Below are 11,796 nucleotides of genomic sequence, written 5' to 3'. Positions count from 1 at the left end.
AATATGCCCAAAGTGTTTTTACAATAATAAAGTACGAAAAAAGACTACGACTCATCTACGACTAATGTAAAATAATGTATTTAATTTGGCCAATAAACATGAATTTCAACCAAACATTTCCAAAAAGAGGGTAAGTCATTTTTTTTAAACATGTGTTTTTTAAAATTTAAAATTCCAACCAAAAAGTTCCCATATCAATCTTTTTTTTCTTAATTATCCATCTTCGGCACTTCACTAGCCATGCTGGCCAGCACGAGGTTCTTATCAGTACCCTGCGGCCGCCGCGGCTCCAGCGCCGCCCGCATCTGTAGGGCTCTCGTGTCTGTCTCCAGAGACTGCTCCTTGTCCGCCAAGTCTATCGAGATCTTTATTGTGGCGTCTTCCAGAGCGTTGTATGTTGCCCTGGAATAGAAGTGATGTGATTTATGATGGCGGTAAGTAATTTAGTGCCAATTTCTCCATATTCAGTTAAAGCATAACCAGGTATTAGTGGTTGACTTTTGACACGTCGGTTAAGAATTTTATATGGAGATGACGTATAATTGATTAAACAATCCCAGTCGGTTAGATAACCGACTATGGAGAAATGGGCACTTAATTTGGTAACAATAATTTAGTGCTGCCAAAGTATAATGTAAACGTTTAAAAGTTAGAAAACTGTCTTCAAATTTTCATCTAGGTATTAGTTATTCTTGGAATTAATCCTTTTATAGTTTAAAATATAATATAAATCGTAAGAAAACCCGAAAGCCTTACAATACATTTCTTATGAAATTCAAATAACTATGAATTAAATTTCAATATTTTCTTCTAGTATGTTGTTTTAAATAACTTCCTAACCTTTACTTTACCTTTACGCCTACGGTTCATGTATCAGGAATCATAATTTAAAACAAACAACAATTTCTAGGAAAGTTTTCGTAGTTTATCCTTATCCCGTGTAAGGAGATTTATCATCTCTGCGATTTCATTAATCAACTGGTAAGTGCATCTTTCAGACTTTGCACAAAAAAACTCAATAAACAATATAATTATTTATAATATGCTTATGTAGATGATATTTCATTATACAATTTTTAAATTGGGTAAATTTGTAAATATCATCTAAATAAGTAATTGGATGTATCATCTAAAATGTGATATAAATGGGAAAAACTATAAATCTATTATAACTACCTAATTCATAGCGGTAAGGATAAGAAGTGTGTAGCATGATCATCATGATCAGCCTCTAATCGTTCACTACGTCATCACGTCAGTACTTGACTTTAACCACTTCAACACACAACTCAAACCCAAACCACTTTTTTTTTTTTTATAAATGATTATCACTCCACAGATTTTATGTCCGTGCCTTTTGAAGAGTGGTAAATTTTATGAGATAGTTTTTAATTCTTTTATCTACTTACTACTCGGTAAGGAAGTTTAGTTTATATATGTCGCAGGCATCTGGTTTAATCTCCTGTTTGATTGAACCGCTAGCCCGTTCATTGGATGACGCTGCTTAGTTGAATGACTAGGCCGAACGTTGATTGCACAAGCGTCACAAAACGTCCAACTAGTTAGCTGACCTAAAATCAGTCAGGTGGTGAACAAAACAAATATGGCGTCTAACAGCTAACAGCTGACACAAAAAGCACCTATATTGTTATTTTTTTGCAAATAAATTAGCTTTAAAGTGCGTTATTTGTGTTAAAATAGTGTGACAACATGGATTTACCTATTATTACGCCGCGGGCGGATAGTTTCAAGGAAATAATTATGGCGTAACTGGATAATTATAAAAAACAATATGAAGGTACGTTTATTGTTATTGTTTAGTTAATTTGTGAGATAAGAGCTTTGTAAGTGCACAGTGCTACTTGATCTATCAAAAGCCTTCGACCATGTAAACCATGAGGTATTGCTCAGCATTATGGAGAGGTATGGAGTGAGGGGAATAGCTTACAACTGGTTTCAGTCATATCTGAAAGATAGAAAACAGAGTGTTGTTTTAGATATCCTGGATAAAAATAAAGTGCTAAGAAAAGTTGAATCACAAACCACAAATATAAAAAAAGGTGTACCGCAAGGTAGTATTCTGGGCCCAATTCTGTTTCTTCTGTACGTAAACCATCTCCCCCGTATAATCAAAGAAAAAATTATTATGTTCGCGGATGATGTATCAGTTTTCTTTAAATTTAATAAAAATAATCCATCTGATCTGTCTTCAACTATTACATCCACTATCACTCAAATTATAACTTGGTTACAGAGCCTTAATCTTAATACCAATGTCAGTAAGACAAATATGCTGCATTTTAAAAATTACAATACTTCGGATATTAGTCTGGATGTAAGGATTGATGACAAAAGGGTTGATTGTGTAAAAAATGTAAAATTCTTGGGTTTGCATATAGATGAAAGCCTGAATTGGAAAAAACATATAGAAACCCTGGAAAGTAGGCTTAGTAGTTTCTGCTATGCGCTAAGGTGCTTGTCAAGGCTTGCCACGAAAAAAGCAGCTATTGAGGCGTACTATGCTTTCTTCCAATCACGGGTAGTATACGGTTTAGCATTGTGGGGCGGAAGCACAGATGTAAGCAAAATATTTATCTTACAGAAAAGATGTGTGCGTATTCTAGACAATCTAGAGTCAAACAGAATATCTTGTAGGAACTCATTTAAAAATCTGAAAATTCACACATTAACAGCTCTCTATGTTATTGAGTTGTGCAAAATAATAATGCGGTACCCAGGCAAGTTTCCCTTAAGACCTGAAGGTGAAAGCAGCAGACTTAATGAAAGATATAAGTATAACTTAGAAATACCTAAAAGTAGAACGAAATCTTATGACCGTACAACAAAAATGGCTGCCATCAAAGTATTTAACAAACTGCCAGATGACATCAAAATGCTAAAAGGCAATAAATTCTTAAATAGAGTAAAACAATTTTTATTGGTGATAAGTCCCTACAGCCTCAATGAATTTCTTGAATTTAAATGCGAATAGGTACCTACTTATAACGAATAATAATAAATAATTCCATTAGTGTATAATTATAAATTGTTAAATCTATTTTGAATTGAATTATCAAATTGAATTGTAAATGTAATAATGTTATTAATTGTTATTGGTCTATTGTAAATAATGTATAATTATAAATTGTTAAATCTATTTTGAATTGAATTTTCTAATTGAATTGTAAATGTAATGTTATTAATTGTTATTGGTCTATTGTAAATAATGTAAATATTAAAATACTATTTTAAACAATAATATTGCTACACCCATGGGTAAAATGACATTGTGTCCATAATGTGCTGTGTAACATCTTACTGCAACATGTTATTTATTGCAATAAATATATTTGATTTGATTTGATTTGATTTGTAACATAGTCTTTTTGTTGACTCTTGTCTGGTCATGTTCACCCTAACCAGACATTACAAAGTTGCTATACTATATCCCATTCAACGACTCCGCTGAATGACGTTCAGTCAAGACGTCGAACGTTACAATCAACGACTTGACGAGTTGTCCTTTAGTCATACAACTGAATAGCGCCATCCAATGAACGGGCTAGTGGTTCAATCAAACAGGAGATTAAACCAGATGCCTGCGACATATATACATACACGTAGGTGGTCTCAAAAGTTTCCGACCTCAACGTGAAGATGGCAGCACACATCAATTAAAGTCAGGGAATGTAACTGTGCATCTTTTGACAGCAACTAGGGCGTGCAAAACCGGAAGGTTTTCAAAACCGGTTTTGAATTTTCGGTTTTCAGCCTCAAAACCGGTTAACCGGTTTTTCACCGGTTTTGATATTACTTATATATTTTTTGTCATACAGTACTAATTAAACAAGGGACCCATATTCTTAGATAGAGATATCCACAAAACATACGAATAAAACATTTTTTTATGATATACTTATCTGTTTTTAATCAACCATATGACAAATTAATAATTTGGTGAAAAGGAAAAAAAGTTAAATAAGAATTATCATAGTACTTACTGTTATCACATCTATAAAAGTGTGTGTGGCACCTTAATGGTGTTTTTATATCGTTCTGTTATCATCAATAATTGTATATTTTAAACATACAGGCAGATTTTGAAAAAAAAAAACATTTATCGTCTGATTCTTACGACCACTCTATAGTAGCAGTAAGATGATGAATGTTTTTTTGATGTATTACAGATTTGTTCATATCAACGCAACGAAAGAAAGCCTAACTCATTGATGGACACGACTGCATTTGATTTGAAGTCCTCAACACTTCATGAAAAAAGTCCATAACGTCGAATGCAGTCCCCGCACTTGGCCTAATTATATTTTCAACAACGGTCAATGCAGTCCTGTTTTACCTAGAGTTTGTATGAAGACCATCTTGTTGTGCTTTATTGGGCAAGATTTCAACGTTATAATTATGTGCACCCAGAGTACCTTTTTTTCACACAGCAATAAGTTATCATACAGCAAAAAGTGTGAACTCACACGCACACATCGGTCACTGACGTCGTGTTTGCTTTACTGCGCCTAGGCAGAGTGCCGGCAAGTGCACCAAAAAATCGTCACTCAATTTCCATACAATATTTTAGTGCTTTTTGATATGAGTTTCACCACTAATCTAGTGTCCATCAGTGTGCCAACCGATATACAAATTCTTTTATTTTTAGAGTTTATGGGTTCAGCTTCTAATGTATGTAAAAAAGTATATAAAAATACGATCAAAACCGGTGAAAACCCGGTTTTCGGTTTCCGGTTTTGAACTCTCAAAACCGGTTATGAAAAACCGTGAAGTATTGTCCGGTTAACCGGTTTTCGGAAAAACCGGTTAACCGGTTTTGCACGCCCTAACAGCAACACTTCAAAGTTTCAGCCATTTTTGACGCGTGGTTTTTATTTTACAGTCGTTTGAGTGAGTCGATGTGAGCATTTTTGTGAAAATTGAAAAATCGAGTATCGAGCTGTCTTAAAATATTGGTTTTTGAAAGGTAACCCCTACGCAAATCAAAGATGTGTTAGATTCTGTGTACGGGGACTCTTCACCGTCATTTACCACTGTAAAATTTTGGGCAGCCGAATTTAAACGTGGCTGTAAGAGCTTCGGAGATGATGAACGTTAGTTAGATGAGTAACTACTGACGATAACATCGCTAAAGTTCTCCAAATCGTGTTAGACCACCGTCGAATTAAAGTGAGAGAGATAGCAGAGGCAATGAAAATGACCAGAAAACGTGTTTATCACATATGAAATCAATATTTAGGCATAACAAGGCTGCCCGCGCGTTGGCTGCCGCGTTTGCTAACGTCAGACGACTTGTTCGAATGAACATTTCCAATGCTCTGTTGGCGCAGTTTAGGCGCAATAAATCCGTGTTTTGGCGCCGCCTAATTACTGTTTTACAGGCTATGTAGAAGAATAAAAATAAATTTTAAGAAAAAAAATCTTGTATCTATGTTAGGTCGGAAACTTTTCAGACCACCCACGTATATATATCGCCAACACGACTCTTAGCAGATTTACTTACTTACTTAACTTAAACCACTTCAACACACACGCAGCACACCACCACTTACTTAGCACAGTCGAGTTTCTCCTGCAGCTGCCGTATCGTCTCCCTCAGGGTCCTCACTTCCTCCTTCAGCCCCAGGTCCGCCTCATCACTCGCCAGCTCTATACCCGGCCGGTAGCCCCGCGTCTCCAGCCTGGTCTCAGCCACCTTCAGGGCGTTCACTTTGTCGGAAAACTGCTCGTTCATGATCTTCAGGTCGTTGGAGAGCTTCTCCATGTTTTCTTCCATCTGGGGGGAAGGTTTTAGTTTAGGTTAGTGTGTGCGGAGTTGCTTACTGGTTTTTTATAGGTTCAGACGATTAGTAAAGATTTGGTATATCTCTAGATCTTATATTAAAAACTGCTGCCTCTCTATCAATAACCGTAACAGGAAAAATCTGCGGCCGCGGCACGGACTTATTATCGACGTCGATAAACACATTAATGCGCGTTTCACCAATCGATATGGTGACCTTTATCTAACTGACTTTAGATAACGAACCCGTGTATGTAACTACATTATTTCCTGGCTCTGTGCATGCTGCGTTTATATAGAAAGGCTTCATTGTCACAATAAATGAATAGTGATCAAGAGTCTTTGCTCAGTTTTGATACATTTCACCCGCACCTCTTCGTTCGTTCGTTCTGTCAAACGGACCTAATACCCTGATTGACTACTCTACTCGGTAGACGGTATCTACCGAGTACAGTGGCCGAGACAGTGTCGTCGAGCACTCGTTCAGTTTGGACGAGAATCGTTCAAGGATACTAGTGTGTCGCCACTCTACTCGGTAGGTGTAACAATAACAATGGTTTAACAATGTTAGTCACCTTCAACTTCTGCCACTGCAGCTCATTCCTCGCCCGCTGGGTGTCATACACCCTCCTACGCATCATGTAGTTGGTGGCGTCAGTCTGAGCCCTGAGCGCATTCCTGGCGCGTTCGCGGGCTACGAACAATGACTCGCGGAGTTTAAGTGTGTCGGCGAGCTCGTCCGTCGCCATCTTTTTTATCGCCTCGCACTTTTCCAGCCATTGCTCGTTGGTTATCATTCTGGGGATTGGTGAGTTAACAACAGTTCAGTACATAGGCGTTAAATTTTGGTACTTATGGAAGATTTATAAATGTATCTAGTGATATTATGATAAAGGTAAATAGGTATAGGTGAATCACCAGAATAGAGCGAGAGAAATATTTATTATAATTTACACATCAATTCTTCATATATTTTATATACATAACGAATTGTTTTCAACTCTGTAATAATTATGGTCCATGTCGGTGCTATTATAATGAAATGATAAGCATTTTGTGAAACCACATTCGTTGGATATGATTACCAGCATTCAGTTGTATTTCTGGTGGAATACAGATAGGTAATGAATATTATGTACGACTCTATGTGGAATTATACCTAACTATACTTCTCTCTCTCTCTCTCTCTCTCAGCCTTCTGTAGTCCACTGTTGGACATAGGCCTCTCCTAACGATCGCCACCCCAAACGGTCACCCGCCATCTGCATCCAGCGGCTTCCCGCTACCTTCCGCAGATCATCAGACCAACGGGTTGGGGGGCGACCGACACGCCGTTTGCCGACACGGGGTCTCCACTCCAGAACCTTTCTACCTATACTTATAAATATTTATTTCCTATCTATGTATTTGAATAAGCTTGGTCCACGAGATTTATTTGTATACCTGCTAAGTGAAAATTTACCTGTGTGCCTCTAGTGGAATCTGCCAAAATTAATATTCCAGGAAATATAATTTATATTACAATGGAAATTTTAATGGTTTATCTACATACTTATACAAACAGCGAAAACTAGGGCCAATTAACCTTTTAGGAGTCTTCAGGGAATCAGTCTTGTAGGTAATATTAGCGCAGTCCTTGTCAAGGCTCAGCATGTCTTTATCTATGTGAAGAGCTTCGTTCTTGTCGTTCAAGTCTAGCTGCAGCTTGAACTTGACCACTTCCAGCTTGTTGATCTTCTCCCAGGCCGACTGGCAGCGGTCGATCAGGAGCTTCTTGTTGCTCTCCGTGACGCATAATTCCTGGAAAAAAGGAAACATAATTGGCGAATAATTTCTAAAAGTTGCCCTTGGATGAAGTTTGCGTTTTGTAGTGTGGTGTGTCTATAAGTATTATTTGACCATCTACCTAGCTCCAAAACGAATAGAACCATACAATTGCGATTTTTTCGGCTACAACAGAAGCAGTTCTTCAAGAGTTCTGATATAAGTTAAATTATAACTTTGTGTAAGTATCGCTGTAACAGGAGTACTGATTCTATATTCTAGGACGGATCCATGATTAGCCAGCTAAATGTGTAGTCTATAACTAAATCTTTGGTTTCCTAGGAAAGTGGTGCCGTCATAATATACAGCGGCCGTAAAGGCCCATTCACACATATCTGTGTTGCTCTAAGAACGTATTCACACTGTCACATGGTGTGAATGGGCATTTACGGCCACTATATGACAGCTTTATTCATCTCGAATTCACCGACCTTCTTCAGCTCAGTATCAGCCATGTCGTACGTGAGCTCCGTGCTCCGTCTCCCATCACGGTTGGAGAGGCACTCTGACGTCACCAGCAGCGGCATGTTGAGTTGCTCCAGCTCTCTCTCCGTGGACGCCTTCTCCTCCTTCAGTGCTGCCATCTCGCGGTCGATGCGGTCGAGCAGCTCTTGGATGGTTGACTTCCATTGCTCGATTTCGTAGACTCTGTAAGGGGGTAACTGTATTAGTTAGATAGATAGATAGATAATTCTTTATTGCACACACAAACAGAAATTACACTCCTTGTGTAATTTCTGTTTGTGTGTGCAATAAAGAATTATGTACAACATAGACGGTACAAATGGCGGCCTTATTACTAAGAGTAATTTCTTCCAGACTACCTCGGAGGACAGAAACTAGTTTGGTGAAAGTTAGATTGTTAGCTGCAATGTGGGGCTAGCTAGATTAAGAAAATGACACCAATGGTTCATGAATGAGCTTATATAGTCACAGCAACCAATAGAATGTTTTATTACACGAAGCTAAAGCTAACCTAGCCCTTAGCCTGTTGTCATTGTGGTAGGTGTCCCACTGCGTCTTGATCCTGGTCTCATTTCGCAGCTGGTGGGCGGAGTGGCGGAGGTCGAAGGCATCTGCTCTCCTGGTGTCTGCTAACACCTGGAAACAGAAAACAGTATCAGTTTTGAGGTGAACCATCAGAGAAATCCGGTAAGTATACTCGCGAGCAATGAAAAAGATCCAGTGACATATGGAACGGCAATGGCAGGTGGACCTTTTTCATTGCTCGCGATGTACCTATATTTGTTTACACATTATGTAGTTGTAGTATATTTTTCGCCTACAAAGAAATTAACACATCGCCACTGCAGCATAATAAAAAAATTTGAGCTTATTATCATCGTCAGGGTAATTAACATTTGGCCATGTTACATAGAATATCTAGCTGTTTCACTAAGGCATCGACACAGACCCAAAAACTTCCCACGTTGCTTCCATGAATCAAAACGAGGACATGCAAAGTTTTCACCGCGGGAAGAGGTTTCCGTAACGCGTTCCCAAGTTGGGGCGACACATTTAGAACTTTTCTAATTTGCCATCAGCCCATCATCGATAGCAACTCAACTTAACACACACCACAAGCACGTACAAGTAGACGTGCCGAGTGAAAGGAGGTAATGGATTAGAAAAATGCCGCCTATTTGGTGGGTAAATTACTGAAGGGCATGGAAAATGGCGCTGGTGGCGATTATGATAATGTTAGAGAAATTTTGGGTCGATACTTTGATGTGATTACTACGCGATGTGTATATTAGAAATGGACCTTATATAAAAAAATATAGGGTAACGTAACGTACCTTGGGACGCTTGTACCTCGGGACATTGATTGTATTTTAAAAACCGGCTAAATAAACACATTAAAATTCTACCCTAGGCATAGTATTTTACTCGCTTGGCAAAACTAGTGAGTCTTGTGATCATACCAGCATCGAGTGTGTGGTGAAGACAATATGAAGTTTTTTGGAGTCAAAAGTAGCTTTTGTATAGTTTTTTGTGTTGCTTTATCTCATTGAGGCATGCTCAAAATAAAGACATGGATGTCACGTATAACTTTTCAGTAATTTAATTTTATGACATGGCAATTATCTGAAAGATTCCTAAATTAAAAATAAAGATATTTAAATTTTGGTTAAATATTGCTTTTTTGTACCTTGGGACACGATTAAATTTGTACCTTGGGACACTGTTTCCTATGGCTTTGTACTATGGAAAATGCAAACATCTAAATAACGCCTTATATCTCTGTTCTTATTAGTGCCAGAGTTAAACTAGACAGAAGAGAGATGCAGTAAATCAATAAAAACAGAGATATAAGGCGTTATTTAGAAGTTTGCATTTTCCATAGTACAAAGCTATAGGAAACAGTGTCCCAAGGTACAAACGTGTAACGTACCTTGGGTCAAAACAAGCATTTTTACTTTTATCTTAATTTAATAAAATCTGGCCATACTAAAGCTTTAGCACAAATACTAGTGATAATAGATTATATATCCTACCGAATAAAGAAAATTTCACATTAATATCTTAGTTGTACGCTGCGATAGCTTCATTCAAAGTTGGGGTAGTCGAAAATGTCCCTAGGTACGTTACGTTACCCTACATACCAGTCTACTGAAATATTTAAAATTAAGGAATTTAACTAGGTACAATTATTAAACTACAGCTCTTACGATATGGTGTCTTCAGGACACTAAAATTACCAGCCTCCTAACTTCAGACTGATGGACGTATTTGACTCTAGAGGTAATAAGCTGAAAGTCTAGACTCTAGACATCCCCTTATATAAACCGCTTTCAAGGCTTGAAAACATAAAATTAATTGAAAGGCAACTGTATATACATTTCGCGTCTTCTTAAAACGTTTTCCAGAGAATACACTGTCATCGAGACAACAAAAGAATTTGTAAATTTAATTTCGTTTGCTTTGTTAAACACTTCCTCAATGTAACATAAAATAAAACGATGCTTTGTTATCAGGTCAGACGCTTTTTACCAATCATTGATTAAAATTCCAATATGAGCAGGGGGTGCCATTCATTCAAATAACCTCTGTAACAACTTTCGTATCTGTATCTAGGTACATGATAGGTAGACTAGCTCTACGAGTCGATACCTATACTTCCTGTAAACGTCCACCTAAATACGAAACCAAAAAACCAAACGACCAAGCGGTTTTTCATAAATGGCGAAACGGGGGCAGCGTCATCAATGCCGGTGAAGTGGACGCACTTTTGTGAATTTCTATGTAAGGAATAGGTACTGTATGTGATGCGTACAGAGATAAATGGTGGTTTACTTGTCTAAGGTTTCGTACGTATGCTGAAAGGTAGACGCTTACCTTCATCGTCCACACGTACGAGCTTACCTAAGGAAACAGGCATGCTCGCAGGCAAGACCGATCGTTTGGCCAAGTGTTTAGTAGACATTGCTGGCATAGTATTTGCAAAACTTTTGAATCTGCCATACATACTCAGCAATCTACGTCTACCCTCAGACTACTCGCACTCGCAGTAAACAGTGTATAAATCAGCCTTTACCTGAAGTCCATACAAACGGGCGTCCCAATCAGCCAAACTCAAATGTGGCAATGGCTTCTCGTATGTCACCACTGACTGCATGTTAACTCACTTAAATATCCAACTGAATTCTAGATTTTTATGGAATTTCACTAAAATATTCCAAAAGACCAATTTATTTTTGCACGCAAAATAAAATAGAAAAGTTTGCTTCGACTTTTTGACATATACCGAAATAGAAAAGGGCTTTCATCAGTGACACATCAATTTAAAACACAGGCCATGCAAAACGTACAAAGGTTGTCCCGAAATTCATAGACCATATTTTAAGTTTAGAGAAAGTTTACAAATGAATCGGGGGTGTATCTTGTATGCAGGTGGTATAAATTAATTTCATTTATAGTCAGTTCAAGTACCTACCTATTCAAGAATAACTCTTTCCAATTTAATTTTTAAATTTATTACGACGGGAATTTTTTATCTTAATATGTATGGGTAGGTGTATAACCTACCTAATATTTAACAATTACTAAGTTTATAGCGCAAAACAAGGAAAACAGAGTCATCAAATAGAACATCAACATCATAGTGCTGGCCTACTTTTCTTCTTAGGGGAAAAACTTTTCGTTTCCATAAATTTCATTGGCAGTGCTGC

The 11,796-nt window shown here is 37.6% G+C and overlaps 1 protein-coding gene across 1 annotated transcript; it reads right to left on the bottom strand.

Annotated features, from left to right (window-relative positions):
• Window positions 1-175: 175 nt before the first annotated feature.
• LOC105390650 (tektin-2) lies at window positions 176-11,391 on the bottom strand. The gene is made up of 7 exons (XM_048621764.1): window positions 11,163-11,391; window positions 8,601-8,725; window positions 8,056-8,272; window positions 7,386-7,600; window positions 6,376-6,598; window positions 5,571-5,794; window positions 176-402 (listed from the first exon to the last, which is right to left on the bottom strand). Exons 1-7 carry the CDS (start codon window positions 11,241-11,243, stop codon window positions 210-212), a joined length of 1,278 nt encoding a protein of 425 aa, XP_048477721.1. The 5' UTR covers window positions 11,244-11,391; the 3' UTR covers window positions 176-209.
• Window positions 11,392-11,796: the final 405 nt, after the last annotated feature.

The sequence above is a fragment of the Plutella xylostella genome, chromosome 6, assembly GCF_932276165.1.
Source record: "Plutella xylostella chromosome 6, ilPluXylo3.1, whole genome shotgun sequence".
NCBI lineage: Eukaryota > Metazoa > Arthropoda > Insecta > Lepidoptera > Plutellidae > Plutella > Plutella xylostella.
Note: the sequence above shows the minus strand (reverse complement) of the source record. Positions and strands in the feature narration are given on the sequence as shown.